This window comes from Littorina saxatilis, linkage group LG12 (genome assembly GCF_037325665.1).
Source record: "Littorina saxatilis isolate snail1 linkage group LG12, US_GU_Lsax_2.0, whole genome shotgun sequence".
In the NCBI taxonomy this organism is placed as follows: Eukaryota; Metazoa; Mollusca; class Gastropoda; order Littorinimorpha; family Littorinidae; genus Littorina; species Littorina saxatilis.
Window position 1 is genome coordinate 67432220 of NC_090256.1, and position 16537 is coordinate 67448756.

A 16537-nucleotide genomic window follows, 5' to 3' on the forward strand; every position below is an offset into this window, starting at 1 on the left:
GTCATCGATGTCTTTGTAATGATATCTGAGAGATTGAGTGAGGCAAGGAGGGTATTACGTGACTGATGTATTGTTATGACGTCACTGAAATGTGTATTCTATTGTCATAAGATCCCTGACGTATTACGTTGCTGGGGATTCTGGGTAAAAATAATGGTGGAATAAACCGGGATTCCTCCATGCTGCCTGTGTCTGCTTAATAATGCCATATTATCTTGCAATTTCTTCACAGGTGCCGCCTCGAACCTTTTCGATTAACATTTCGTCAAAGGGTGGCTGAATTTTTACCTTTTTAAATGTGAACTCTCACGATGAATGTGTCTGAAATTCTGAAGGTTTAGTTTGAAACGTTTCTGAATCACCAGTCGAAAGGTCATAGAACCTTTGTCGTCGTTGAATATGTAAAAATTGACACTGCACTACATATTTTTGATCTAAAATAAAAGAGTCCACACTCAACAAAAAGCACACCTGCACTAATGTACATAGAAGGTGCTTGTGCGAGAAAAAAGCAAAAACACACGCACACACACGCACACACGCACGCACGCACGCACGTACGCACGCACGCACGCACGCACGCACACACACACACACACACACACACACACACACACCACAACTACAGTCAAGGAGTTCTTCTGCACTGATATACAGCTGCAGTCGCGAAAAAAATGCTTCAAATGAAACAAAAATAACCACCACAAAACCCCACAATCAAAGCACTTTGGTCAACTAGTTCTCCATTATTGTTTGACCGTTTTCGAAGCCGACAAGGAAAAAAAGCCTGAGTCACACGACAACTTCAAACAAAAACATCATGGGTTTTTCACTTGTGTTTCTCGAAAAGCGTCACCTCTGAGATTGACTTCATGCCAGCCGTTTGTCTTCATTTGCTTTGTCTTGTTTTTTTCGCAGCTCAAAACATGACCGCCCTGTGCGAAACCCCATGCCAGCCCGCTTGCTTTTTGTGTGCTTTAACAAAAAAAAAATTGTGTACATTTGTCAATTTTGTTTGCGATAGTTTTGTTTAATCTTTTCTGTCAAAAAGTCTCAGTTTTTTGCCTGATCACCTGCCAACCGCCACGGTTGCGAGGACTACTCGGTCTGTTGGCCATGACAACGAAGCGAGTCCAGTCACTGTCCGTGACCCTCTGGTGCACGGTCTCGCGCGTGGACAGACGCTTCAGCCGGTTTTTGGTGGAGCGGAAAAGGTCAAGGAAACGCCTCCGAAAGTGTCTGGCACTGATGAAGTACAGATAAAAATTGATGGCATGGTTTGCATCTGACAAGGCGTAGGTCACCTGTTGACAAAAAGAATGTCGTTAGGGAATTTTGTATTTCTAATGTAGGTTCACCTGGAGTTATCTAGTTCTGAAACCTTGCCGGAAGTAAATTTGATATATTTAATGACAGAAATTGATGGCGTCTTTGGCATTTGTCAAGACGAAGATCCCCTGTGGGACAGGACAAAAAAGGGAAGAATGATGTTCGATAAGTTTAACATTTTGATAACAGGTCGAAATTGATGGTCTTTGACATTTGTCAAGACGAAGATCCCCTGTGGGACAGGACAAAAAAGGGTAGAATGATGTTCGATAAGTTTAACATTTTGATAACAGGTCGAAATTGATGGTCTTTGACATTTGTCAAGACGAAGATCCCCTGTGGGACAGGACAAAAAAGGGTAGAATGATGTTCGATAAGTTTAACATTTTGATAACAGGTCGAAACTGATGGTCTTTGACATTTGTCAAGACGAAGATCCCCTGTGGGACAGGACAAAAAAAGGGTAGAATGATGTTCGATAAGTTTAACATTTTGATAACAGGTCGAAATTGATGGTCTTTGATATGTGCCAAGGTGAATAGGTTCCCTGTCGAAAAAAAGGTTGAATGAAGTTAAAGAAATGTCTGCCCCCCCCCCCCCCCCTTCCAATGCAAAATTAATAGAGTCAAATGCTTTTATAAATTATATTTTAAACCTCAACTATATTCAATTATACTCATATCCCTCCCCTAGACACACAAACAAAGCAAACAAAATTGATTTCATTTGTTGTTCTTGCTGTTTTAATAGTGTGATTGGACGTTGACAAATCCTGCCTCGAAACTAAATTTATGTAGAAAATATAGAGATGTACAAACTGAGGAAAAATTACACTGGTTTTTACAAATATTTAGTACAAGAGAATTTAAGAAAAAATATTTAACTGCGGAAACTTTGAGTTTAACAGCTAGAAACGCAAAAAAACACCAGGAGAAAGCAAAAGATATATAAGAAAAAGAATAAGGATAACAACAATAAAAACAAGAAGTACATGAAGTTTTAAACTAGACGGAAGAAAAGCGACACGAAATGAATTTTTCTGCGGGACTCTAAATTGCTGCAAAATGACCCATTAGCATTTTTTTTGTATCGATGTGATAAAACGCCAACAAGTGCTTGCTGTGTATTAGCTCCATTACTCAAAGGCTATGCTGGGACAAAAAAACCAATACTAATAAATATAAACAAACAACCTTTTATCGTCACTTTGTTTCCACGGAGATTGACAGCTCTATTTGAATAACCGAGACTACGAACACGTACGTATGTTCGTCACACAGAGACCACGCTACAGCAGAAAAATGGACGACTGCCATCTTTAAAAAAACAAAAACAAAAACAAACATCAACAAAAACAACTCTTTGAGTGCCGCTGATTTGTTTGAGTCAGGTCTAGTTAAAATACCCATAAATACGAAATCTGTGTCTTTTACACTACCATGTTCACTGGAAGTTGGCGGGTTTTTTAGGGGGGAGGGGGGGGGGGGGGCGGGGCTCCGTCCCTCCTTCAATGCCCTGGGGGTCCAACATCTGTCCAAAATGTAAAGCATGTTTTCTGAGCTAGCAAAGAATTGTAGCTGAAACAATAATTATCTTCGTAGGCTTCGGTGCCAGGAGAACTTCGAGTCGTCCTCGTGAGAGTCTGACTGACACATCGGAAAACGAAATTCGCGCAAAATCATTCACGAAGAACCCAGAGACGGAGGAAATAACTACCGAGTACGCCCTCAAAATTGCCACCCGTCTTCGGTGTGGAGAGCAATATTTCTTATTGAAGCAATTCCCTCCCCCTTCTTTTGAAATAATTTGATTTCTTTCTTTCTTTATTTTCATTATTTCTTGAATATAGTTTTTTGTTCATTTTTCTTTCAGACGCTCGTGAGGTGTCACAGGGCGATCCTATTTGTCTCGCAGGTCGATTCCATTTGTCTCTGTATAAGAACACAAATGTAAAACGCAGAAAAAGTAAAAAAAACCGTGTCTTGTTTCTTCAAATCCAAAGTTGTCAGCTGGCTAAAAGAAGGATTCCTGTTTAAGTCCCGGAAAACCGAGTTTTTATATTGATGGAAAAAGGTGTCTTGTTTCTTAAAATCCAAAGGTGTCAACTTGCTAGAAAAATTGGACACCTGTTTTTCTCCTGAAATCAACTTTCTTATAATATTTATCGTAAAACCGAGTCATTAACGATGGCATATTTTTTTCAAAAAGTATGTCATTCTTAAACTAATTGACCTTTTTAGCCTGAAGGATACGGATATCTGTTTTCTTTGGAGAAGAGTAAAACCTTTGTCACCAAGACAAGTTTTGGTCGTGGAGGGTTCTCATATTCTGGTCCTGGATGACCCCATAGTATCACAATAAGTATGTAATTTTAAAACTATTTAAATTGTTCCTCTTGACACCAAATACTCAAACAACAGATGAACTTACTGCTGACTGGGCTTCGACCTGTTGTTCTTTTTTTTAATATATTTTTGTGTAAAGACATACAACCAACAGTGAAATTAACTTGAAAGAATACTATTGATTTAACCGTTGGGGGGGGGGGGGGGGGAGAGGGGGGCTCTGGCAAATTTGAAAAATTCTGAAGAATCTGGGGAATCCACTGCACCCTTGATGACGTTTGTGTAACGTTACCTAAGTTTGAGACGTTTAAAATAAGTTTCTAGCCCTCAGAACAAAGCTACTTGGATTCTTCTTTGATGTACCCTTGTACTTGCCAATTAAATGTCATCAACCAACCTGGTTAAGAACCCGCACCCTGGCGATAAGCACCAGGTCCCCGGGGGACCACATCTGCTGCATGAGGAGCATGGCGCAGCGAGGGATGGTCAGCACGATCAGCACAAAGCTGGCCACCAGCAGGATGACGCTGGCCTGCCACTGTCCATCCGCCGCCACCCGCTGTATGCCGCCGCTGGCTTTCCCAGACAGTGCTTTTGCTGCTGCCTTCGGTGTCCCTGCTGCCCCCGATCCGCTGTGACCGTTGCAGAGCTGCAGCTGCTGGCGCCTGGCCTTCCTGAGCAACACGATGATGGCCACGTTGAAGGTCAGCAGAGACAGGCAAGGCAGGAAACCGTACAGCGTCACGTTGGCCCAGTGCCAGGCCTCCGCTGTACTGCGGTGCTGTTCATCAGACATACAGCTCGACCCGTCCTCAGTCGCCACACTGACAACAAGCACGGGGGAGCAGGCCAGCAAGGATAGCAGCAGGACGCCGGCCAGCCCCCAGGCCGCGCGGGACCGTGTCCAGTACACGCTGAGGGCCAAGGGCCGACAGACGGCGAAGAGTCGCTCCGCGGCCAGAGCCACCACGATCCAGTTGGCGTAGACCACCAGGCTGTTGGCCAGGAACAGTAGTGCCTTGCAGGCCGCTGTGGTAAAGACAGCGTCGTGCTGCTGCAGCAGGGACAGGGTCAGCTTGACCAGCAGTGCTAGGCTGTCCACCACAGCCAGCACTCCCACGTACACCACGCACGACCCCAGGCTGCGCATGTGCAGGAAGGTGAGTAGGCTGGCCACGTTGCCAGGGAGACCGAGGGCCAGGATAACCCAGAGGTAGTAGCGCTTGAACTGTGCCGAGACTTCCTCCAGCCTGGCGAACTCCGCTTCCTCTGCTGACAGCTGGCCCAAGGAGGCGCGAAACAGTTTTATTAATCAGACATGACATTTTTGCATAAAAAACCCACGTATGCGCGTACACACACATACACGCACGCACGCACGCATGCACGCACGCACACCCAAGCGCACGCACGCTCGCACACAAATACACACACACTGACACAAACGCACGCACGCACGCACGTACGCACACACACACACACACACTCACAAACACACACACCCACACATCTGTTTTGGTAATTTCTCAATCAGTATTTTGTCAGGAGGCATGATACATGAGAGTTTTAACGTAAATTTACGAATGTCCGCGTTATTGCTGTGTCGAATGAGTTAAAAAATGAACGTTCCATGACATAATGTTATTGTTATCGTTTCCGTTCGCGATATGATATCTACGGGATATTTGGCTAGCAGGAGTTTTTAACCCAGAAATAATTCGAATGATTGCGATACTTCTGTAGTTCTGTGCAAACAGATGCTGCTGTTTAACAGGATATGGTTTACGCACAGGACATTTGATAAACTAATAACATGCTGGTAGATGTTTTGCAGGCTTTGATTTGATATTAATTTGTTTTTAATAGTATTGCAATGACTCTGTAACACTAATTGCTTATTAATGCGCAATCCTACGTAACGGTGATACAACAAGAACATTTTGGAGTAATAAGATCTGCGATATAATGTTCATATGAGAGCCAGAGGTAGTTGCACTTTGATTTTGGTGGCAGTTTGGTTTGTGTAGTTTTTGATATTAATACTTGGCATGTTTAGGTAGCCTACATCAAAGACAATTTTCCTATTAATCAGCTCATTAAGATAGAGAATAATGTTTTTACATTTAGTCAAGTTTTGGGCGACATGGATGGCTACCAATGTTTTAACATAGACGGAGAATCTAGACGAGAGTGGTGGCGTGAAGGGCTCCCCACGGACGCCCCACCTAGAGGGTCCCGGGGCCCCCATTTTTGAATGTTTAGAGGGTCCATGGACCCCCTCAGCGGAGTTATAGAGGGTCCAAAACTCCAGGGGGCCCAAAGCCGCCGGTGTACTTATCACAGATGGTGATGACGAGCGGTGTACTATGAAGTGTCTTTTTTTGATCGGAATACTCTAGAAGGACATTCTAACAATACATGCACACAAACTTTTGTCGGGACATCTACATCTGCCTCGGCTTCAGTCTCCTTTTCGATGTTGTTCTCACGTAAAATTGGCATTTGTACTGGCACAAGACTTAGCTGACGACTACAGTCTGAAAACAGTACCTACGGTACGCAAGATAACGTACATTTAGTGCGACCTGGGCCCCACTCCTTTCAGGTGTAGTGCGTCCCGGGACCCCCTCCTTTCAGGTGTAGTGCGTCCCGGGACCCCCTCCTTTTAGGTGTAGTGCGTCCCGGGACCCCCTCCTTTTACGTGTAGTGCGTCCCGGGACCCCCTCCTTTCAGGTGTAGTGCGTCCCGGGACCCCCTCCTTTTAGGTGTAGTGCGTCCCGGGACCCCCTCCTTTTACGTGTAGTGCGTCCCGGGACCCCCTCCTTTTACGTGTAGTGCGTCCCGGGACCCCCTCCGTTTAGGTGTAGTGCGTCCCGGGACCCCCTCCGTTTAGGTGTAGTGCGTCCCGGGACCCCCTCCTTTTAGGTGTAGTGCGTCCCGGGACCCCCTCCTTTTAGGTGTAGTGCGTCCCGGGACCCCCTCCGTTTAGGTGTAGTGCGTCCCGGGACCCCCTCCTTTTAGGTGTAGTGCGTCCCGGGACCCCCTCCTTTTAGGTGTAGTGCGTCCCGGGACCCCCTCCTTTTAGGTGTAGTGCGTCCCGGGACCCCCTCCGTTTAGGTGTAGTGCGTCCCGGGACCCCCTCCTTTTAGGTGTAGTGCGTCCCGGGACCCCCTCCTTTTAGGTGTAGTGCGTCCCGGGACCCCCTCCGTTTAGGTGTAGTGCGTCCCGGGACCTTCTCCTTTTAGGTGTAGTGCGTCCAGGGACCCCCTCCTTTTAGGTGTAGTGCGTCTCGGGACCCCCTCCTTTTAGGTGTAGTGCGTCCCGGGACCCCCTCCTTTTAGGTGTAGTGCGTCCCGGGACCCCCTCCTTTTACGTGTAGTGCGTCCCGGGACCCCCTCCTTTTACGTGTAGTGCGTCCCGGGACCCCCTCAATACATTTCTAGTACGTGATTTCGGCTTCTCGTGTGTATTATATATAGGACCGCAGGGACGCACTGTTTCGGGAGCGCCGCGTATGTGTGTGCGTGTGCGTGTATGTGTGTGTGTGTGTGTGTAGAGCGATTCAGAGAAAACGATCTTCATGAAACTTTACATGAGAGTTCCTGAGAATTATATCCCCAGAAAATTTTTAATGTTTTGGATAAATACCTTTGATGACGTCATATCCGGCTTTTTGTGAAAGTTGAGGCGGCGCACCGTCACACCCTCACTTTTCGATCAAATTGATACACATTTTGGTTAAGCAATTTTCGACGAAGCCCGGACTATGGGACTGCATTTCAGCTTGGAAGCTTAACAATTAATTTATAAGTTTAATCATTAGAAATCTTAAATTCCTAATAAAAATTAAAATGTCAGCAATCGATTCAAATCTAATGTCATCTTATTCTTCATAATTTTCATTTTCATTTTCATTACTTTATTGTCCCATCGCTGGGAAATTCGGGTCGCTTCCTCCCAGTGGAAAGCTAGCAGCAACGGAGTCGCGCTACCCAGGTGTCTGCGTGTTTAGGTGTATTCAGCCACCTGCACAGAATGACCAAGGTCTTTTACGTGCCATTGTGATAACACGGGGGTGGGACATGGCTTCCGTCTCTGGGTCTGCACATAAAGTTGACCCGTGTCCGTCCCGGCCCGAATTCGAACCTGCGACCTTCCGATCACAAGTCCAGTGCTCTACCAACTGAGCTACCGGGCCCCCAAACTAATAACATGCTGGTAGATGTTAATTTCTTGATTCCAAAAATATATAGATAAGTTACGTTTGGATTAAAGATCAGGAATTAAAAAAGGATAGAGAAAACACGTTTTCCTTTGAAGCATATACTGCCCTATACTGGCTTGTCACTTCCTGTGCGTGAACGTGTCACCGCGGCCGCGGGGTTTGTAATCGACAACGCTGTTGTGCATTGTCTTAGTGAAAAATGCGGTGCGTTCAATTTCAGTCACTGAGAGTTCGACAGATTGACTAAATGTAGTAATTTCGCTTCACGCGACTTTTGTTGTTAGTGTGAGCAACGTTTGTGATTCGTACGAAAGATGAGATCAGCAGGGATATTTGATCGAGAGATCATTTGAAAGAATGGTGATACTTTTGTGGAAAATGATACGAGGTTCATGCACGGGGCCGGGGGTTAGCCTATATTACCCTGGGAAGTTTATGAGCTAATAGCCACGGTAACATTTCCTGAATTAATAACATGCTGGGAGATCATCGGGTAAATGAAAGTATGGCGATTGTGTTGGTGCAGAATGATATTTGATACGGTTAATCTAAAAGTTTGACAATCTGATATCCAGGAAAGTAAAAGATCTGCTTTTAGAGTTCTTAGATTACGATCTCTTTTGTCTGTAAAGGCACACTACGTTCCCCATACAAAAACATGATTCGGGTCAACATCTCATATAATATATGCGAAGATCCTCTCTCCGCCCATGGCTTTTCAGAAATGTATTCTTTAAATGTATTCATTAAATGTATTCATTAAATGTATTCATTAAAGGCACACTACGTTCCCCATACAAAAACATGATTCGGGTCAACATCTCCTATAATATATATGCGAAGATCCTCTCTCCGCCCATGGCTTTTCAGAAATGTATTCTTTAAAAAAAACAATTCCGCCCCTGCACAAGAAGCAGTCAGGATGTTGTTTTTTGGTATGTGTCCAAGTGGAAGGATGGCCTTATCCCGTGTAAAAGGCTAAGCAGATCTGAGATAGCATTCATAGCTGTTTTCACTGGACGAACTTTGCCTTTAACATTTGTGACCCTCCACCACGGAATGAGCCGCATGTCACCTTTGCATGATTTTTATATTTTTACATTTTCCTTAAGAGTTTTTAATGCTCTATCCAGTGGTGAAACCCGTTTTAGAAAAGAGCAAAAACTGATTGAGTTATAAGCCTTTGACTAAGGTGACCCTCACACTGTTACCAGACACTCCCCGGACTTATATTTAAGCCTAGCGCAGAACCGCGCGAGGTAACATGCGACTCATTTCATGGTGGAGGGTCACATTTGAACATGAAAATGCGGGAAGACACTAGTTCGTATCTGTGTATTCTCCATTTGTTTTAATGTGGGAATGTTTCAGGACTGCTTGACGAATGAAGCTCGCACGAGAATGGACACTATTGACCTGATCTTGACTTGGTATGGCAAACGACAGCTTGAACAAAAAAAGAGAGAAAAAAAACCAGCCGAAAAGATCCAAGTGTGAAGGATTTTGATGAATGGAGCTCTTATGAGCAGAGTAGCCTGCACGTAAACATCGATGAACTTTTGGGAAGTGAAATTGTTTGACTAGTGAATTCTACCACTCCCATAATCTAAATTTACAACCGACTAACACAAATACCATTTTGAACTACTCGACCCAAGAAAGAAAGAAAGAAAGAAAGAACGAAAGAAAGACAGACAGAAAAACATACAGACACACACGCAGACTCTCTCTCACTCACACACACACACACACACACACACGCACACACACACACACACACACACACACACATACGCATACACACACACACACACCCACACCCACACCACCCCAACTCCCACCCCAACCTCTCCCCTTTCCCTTCACGCCCCTCCCCCTCCCCTCTTCCTCACCTGATTTTCTTGAGACTCCTTGAGAAGGACGTGCAAAAACTCGGTCAGGTTGACAGAGGCTGACCAGTTGGGGAAGCGGTCAGCGAGGTCCGTTTGCTCCAGGATGTAACGGCGAACGGATTCGATGTCCATGTCATCCATTGTGACAGCGACAGCTTTTTGAAAGTCAAGGTGTAGGGTGAGGGCACCAAAGATCAAGTCGATACTGACTGGCCGTGGAAAGAAAGGGATGTAGAATCGTACGATGTCATCTGAAACAAATACAAAACAAAACGTCAAAACCTGTAAACAGAAGAAGAAATATTCAGTAAAATCGACAGTTTTTGAAGGTCAAAGTGTAGGGTGAGGGCACAGAGGATCAAGTCGATACTGACTGGCCGTGGAAAGAAAGGGATATAGAAGCATACGTTGAAACGAATAAAAAACAAAACTTAAATAAATGTAAACAGAAGAAGAAATCTTCAGTAAAATGGACAGATTTTGAAAGTCTTGAGGGCGCCGAAGATCAAGTAGATATGTACGGGTATGAATGAAAGGGATCTACAGGTCAACGTTGACAGCTGAAACACATTTTGAAATGATTCAAGAACTTCAGCGTAATCGACTACTAATAATATATTAATATATTACCATCAGGTGTCATTAGATTCGAGTTTTGAGCAGAAAAACACAATTTGTGATTGGAGTCAGATTAGTGCCAGTTACCAAGACGGTCCTAATGTTCTTCTTACTCTCGCTATTTTGTGATCGAAGAAGCAACGTCTAACTGCTAATTCCTCAATTTCAGTTCGTTTTCTCATTATTATTTGTCTGAACAGTCCACTTCAAAGACCGCTTGGTCGATGAATGTTAATGATTTGTCAATGATTGATGATTGATTCGTTCCGTAAAGTAACCTGTCTTGAAGTGGGTTTTTTCGAGTATAAACAAATATGCACAGATGTCGAATTGGGGATCGATTGGGAATAAAGAAAATGTAACCATACTCATCTTATTAAAAGGATAACATTTGAAAGAAAATAAGGATTTTTTGACATTTTGATTAGATTACAAAAAGAAAAGAAAAAGGCGAACATAATTATTAAGATAATATTACCACTGTGACAATAAACAGCGGTTTTCACTTTATACACACAACATGCACTGTTTCTTACATTTTTACAGATCCATCGAGAACCTTGGGCGTGCATCGCGAACACACAGACACAGACACAGACACAGACACAGACACAGACACACACACACACACACACACACACACACACACACACACACACACACACACACACACACACACACACACACAAGTCGTATATATATATATAGATACGAAACCCAATCTCTTTAATCTGCTACGAATTGAGAGTACCAGATCCAATATCATCGACGACACACATTTTCGCACGCCTTTTCCGATTCGTACTTGCTTTTCTGCAGGCCTGTGATATATCGGTTGCAAATAGTGTGTGGGTGTGTGTGTCGGGGGTCTGTTTGTCTATCTGTCTGTCTGTCTGTCTGTCTGTCTGTCTGCGACTGACTGACTGTGTGTGTGTGTGTGTGTGTGTGTGTGTGTGTGTGTGTGTGTGTGTGTGTTTGTGTGTGTGTGTGTGTGTGTGTGTGTAAGAACTCGTCGTCAAACATATAGCAATGTCCATATTTGGAAATGATAATTATGTGAGCATAAGTATATCGGTCGTTTACGTAAAAGCGTTTGTTTGAGGCTGTTTTTACTTGAACGAAATGGACACGAAATGGACACGAAAGAGCCTAGAGCTTGTTTTCCTGTAAAGGCCTTCACACTTTCGACGCCAAAAAGCATTTATTGAAAAATCTTTGAGCAAATTCAACTTTGGAAATGACATGAAACGATGGATTTTTACTTTTTATTGCAAAATTAAGTCCTGTGTTTCAGTTAATGGTCGGTATTCAGCATGGTTTAACGTAGGTCGAGGCACCCGGCAAGGGGATCCGCTGTCACCTTATTTATTCTTGATTTGTGCCGAAATATTGTCTCTTATGGTACGCCAGAACAAAAAGATTTGTGGTATGAATATTCTTGGCGAAAATATTTTATTGTCACAATTCGCCGATGATACCAGTCTATTTCTTGATGGTACAGAGCAATCATTTTGCGAAAGTATAAAAGTGTTACAACATTTTGCATCACTATCAGGTCTGAGAATGAATTATGATAAAACAAATGTAGTTTGGTTAGGACCTTTAAAGTTTTGCAAAAGAAGATTTTTGCCTGATATGAATTTTACCTGGAACCCGGATAACTTTAAAGCACTTGGTGTTATTTTTTCAGTAAATGTATCCGAGGTTGTTTTTCTTAACTATAAAAATAAGTTAAAGGAAATTCAAAAACTTCTGAATTCATGGACCAGAAGGAACCTGACACCTTTTGGTAAAATAACAGTCCTAAAAACCTTGGCTATTTCCAAATTGACACATTTGTTTACGAATTTACCTGATCCAGACGAACAGTTTATGATGGAGTTAAATAATATTTTTTTCAAATTTCTTTGGGATGGAAAAAGAGATAAAATTAAAAGAACTACGGTCACCCAATCCTATGAAGATGGAGGATTAAAGATGGTTGACGTGAAAAGTTTTCTGTCATCTCTAAAAATTGTTTGGTTAAAAAGAGTTGTTGGTCTTACTGGATTAATATCAAGATTATTGGCTAAAGCATGTCCATCTGTTATAACAGTTAATACGAAAGGAGAGGAATTTGCAAATGTTTTGATGCAGAGAATAGAAAACCCGTTTTGGACCGATGTTTTTAAACATTATAAGAAACTACACGGAAAATGTGACCCTACAACCTTTAACGATTTTGTATCAGAATGTTTACATTATAATGTTAATATTCGCAGAGATAAAAAGACAGTGTACATTCAAAACTGGATCGACAATGTAATAGCTCAGATTGGTCCTATTTTGGGACAAAATGGATACTTATCCTATAATGCATTTAAAATTAAATATCCAAATGTGCGAGGAGATTTTGTATTGTACCAAGGTGTAATCCAGGCTGTTAAAAAATATCAGAGAAAAATCGGCTTAGAATTTGATAAACATTTTATTATGACAGAGCCCAATGTGTGGAAATGTATTTGTAAAGGTAAGACACAACTTATTTACAAAAAGCTGATTGAACATGTTACGGTCCCAAAATGTATCGAAAAATGGTCTGAATCCTTAGACTGTTTGTTAGATAAGAAGGCTATTTTTCAACATGTTTTTAAAACAACAAAAGACACTTGTCTGAGATGGTTCCAGTACCGACTATTGTACAGAATTTTGCCCACAGAACGGTTTCTATTTTTGCGAAAAATTGTGGATACGTCATTGTGTACATTTTGTGGTAGAAATGAAGAAACCCTTTTACATATGTTTTGGGAGTGTGATAAAGTGCAGACTTTTTGGATAGAATTTGTAAATTGGCTAAAGGCGAACTGCACCCATTGTGACAATTTAAAACTGTCTAAAGAACTGGTTCTTCTTGGAGTTGCGAACAATGTTGTCACCGATAAAGCTTTTGATGTGTTAGTAATCTGTGCCAAACACCATGTATATATTTCCAAAATGAACAAAAAGACCCCTCATTTTCAGACGTTTAGTAGAAATTTTAAGCAAAGATTTATTTGTGAAAAGTATAACGCAGTTGTAAATAATACAGTAGATAAATTTTACAAGGATTGGCGCCTGTATATGCATGTTTTGATGTAACCCTTTTATATACATATATATATAAAAAAAAAAAAAAATTTTTTTTGTTTTTTTTGTTTTGTTTGTTTGTTTTGTTTTGCAAAACCTTCTGATACTGCGACCACCAAGCTCTGAACATCCCCCCCCCCCACCCATCCTCCCACCCCATGTATGTTGTAATTGTTCAAGTGTTTTTCGGTTATATGGATCTGTCCTTTTGGTTAAGTGATGTCCTGTAATGTACAGAATTATATGTATGTAAAAAAAATAAAAATAAAAACTTCACCAAAAGAGAATAAAAAAATAAAAATAAAAAAATAAAAATAAAAAAAGCATCAAGATACTGTTCTTGCTTCTCGTATTTCAACTAACACTAACCAGCGACGTGTCTGAAATGAGAGCTTTAAGCAAGAGAATGCTCCGTAATGTATTTCTACTTGTTTATTTGGTTTTTGTTTGCCACACATTTCAATTGGTAATGTTTTGTCTGACATTTCTTTCTAGGTGTCTGTTACGACTCAACTCCAAACAACTCTTGTTTCGCCGAGACTGAAATATTTTGTTGCGCCATTAGGGCAAAGAGTCTACGAGACCTTGGAGTTGGAGACATGTAGAAACGAAGTAATGCCGTCACTAGTATGAGAATCTACATGTTGGATCGACGTCATTACTGCGTCATTAATATGCGAATTTACGTAACTCATGGAGTTGCATTGTGGGATGCAAACAGTTATTGGAGAGAAGGCAACGGAACCGCTAATGGAACAGATCTAGAACCATTACGGTCGCTCTATTTGCCGGGTTCTGAGAGGCTATAAGTGGGAAACAAGACACAGGATAGTGCCACAAATGGAAAGAAGATTTGCGTGAGCCGTAAAGCAAGTCGGAACAAGAATCCTGTTGTAACCAACGATGAAAGCCGCCGGCACCCAAGCTGCCATCCCAAGGCCTGAGATGTAATCCGCAGCCGCACAGACTCGTATAGTAGTGTCCGGAAAGGAGCATCAAGAGGTAAGGTGTCGTAATATCGAGCGTCCATCAAGGAACAGCTATTATACACTCACATCTATATCGCATATATTTGTTTTAGAATGTTTAATGAAGTTAATCATAAACGTACATGCTGCAAGTTAGTTCGGCATATAGTATTTTATTCAGTAACCATGCTTGGTTTGTCTGCGAACCGCCCGACATGAAGATAGGGCAAGAAGTCAAAATTAACCTTGATCCTAGGATACCGTTGTTAATAACAAGTATTACCTTTGATCCAGGGGTTCGAGCGTCTAGGATCCGCTGGGATAAGGGTGAACTAATCAAGCTACGCCACCAGTGTGATCCACCAGCGAGGAGCAAAAGGAGCTCGTCTACTAATTATCATCATCATCAAGTGATCTTCATCAAGTTCGTCACTGCTACGGTCATCATGTGAATCCAGGCTTCCATCAGGACATTCGGACTTTGTAACTAACCAGCCCATTTGAGATAAGTCCAGTTCGACATAAAACTAGCTGTCAATGCAAGAACAATTAATTATGAACGCGAATTCGTTAGATCTAAAATAGAAATAGTTTGTTAAAGAATCCGGAAATATTACCAACCAATAAATTATTCATCAATCTAAATCATCAGTGTTTTACGAGATTGATTTGAAGCATGACTGTTGTAAAGTATTGAATAGAACTTTGGTGTGTTCTTAGATATTGTATATATCTAAAACACAAGGTAAAAAGTGGAACTGCAACAGTGTCTGTCTGTCTCTTTAGGCGCATCGAAATCGATTTCTTTTCAGTTATATTCTTATTTATCCAAGTTTTCCTATTCTATCGAAACAAGATTTGTTTCTGTTTTCTACCTCTTGCAGCGATAAACATGTCAACTACTGCTTGTATGTCCTAGTTACAAAAGCTTATCTTTCTTAGTTTGCGAGCTCTTTTCGATTCAGGTCAGAAAATGTGAATTCTTTTTTCTGTCGAACTTATTAGAGATTTGAAACAAGTTTATCTCGTGATTAAAAAAAAAAGAAGATTCATTTCATAATGTCAGCGAGAAGAAATAAGGTTTCAATTTCAGATTAGAAAGAACAAGGCGGTTTCTAAAATGGCGGTGATGCCGGAAATGAGTTTGAAATGTTAGCGGACGCGTTGATGTCGCAATAGATGGTGTCCTTTTACAGAACCACTTTTAATGTTTTGTTTTTGTTATTGAAAGTCTTACTTTGGTGATATAGTGGGTTAATTGTTAGTTATGCTTCTAATTACCTTGATTTATTGTTTAGTTGATTGCGCTCGTAGTTACTCTAATGTGTGTGTCGATCTGTCAGTATGTGTGTGTTCGTTCGGTGATAGTTCATCGCCAATTTCTGATTCTGTTGTTAAAGCTAGGTACTGTACGTGTTGGTATACTCCACACGCAATGCACTCCCCACCCCCCCTCTGTCTGTCTGTCTGTCTGTCTGTATCTCTCTCCCTTTCTCTCTACTCTCTCTCTCTCTCTCTCTCTCTCTCTCTCTCTCTCCCTCTCTCTCTCTCTCTCTCTCTCTCTCTCTCTCTCTCTCTCTCTCTCTCTCTCTCTCTCTCTCTCTCTCTCTCTATTATCTCTTTTCGTTCGGAGTAGTACAAACGCACCAATGTCCTTATTTGGATTGCCTCAGGAAAAATAACTACTCTGGCGGGAACTCTGCTGATTGGTTACGACTTCTGTCCCCAAATCAAGTTTAACTCTCTTTATCAGCAAGGGATTTAAATTTCAGAGTAACAATTCTTTGTAGACTATGTCGCAATCTTGACAGCTCCATGTACACGCATGAGTATACTGAAGGTCTCAAATGAGGGACTTTGGGGAGATTTCTCTCCCCTAGCGCCACGAGGTGGCGCTTCAGTAGTTTGGGTTCAACGGCGTACTTCCTGTATCATTGGTCTACGAATCGACACCTTTGCTGGGACATTTTTCTGTAAAGATGAAGAATGTCGGCTATAATTTTTATGCAGCTCTCTGAGCTTCGGAATGAGTACAGAAAACGAGGAGCCGAACTC

The 16537-nt window shown here is 42.0% G+C and overlaps 1 protein-coding gene across 1 annotated transcript; it reads right to left on the reverse strand.

Annotated features, from left to right (window-relative positions):
* Positions 1 to 1043: 1043 nt before the first annotated feature.
* On the reverse strand, positions 1044 to 10434 carry LOC138983173 (probable G-protein coupled receptor B0563.6). Its single transcript, XM_070356584.1, has 4 exons — positions 10422 to 10434; positions 9792 to 10042; positions 4072 to 4953; positions 1044 to 1304 (listed from the first exon to the last, which is right to left on the reverse strand). Exons 1-4 carry the CDS (start codon positions 10432 to 10434, stop codon positions 1044 to 1046), a joined length of 1407 nt encoding a protein of 468 aa, XP_070212685.1.
* Between the last annotated feature and the right edge of the window lie 6103 nt (positions 10435 to 16537).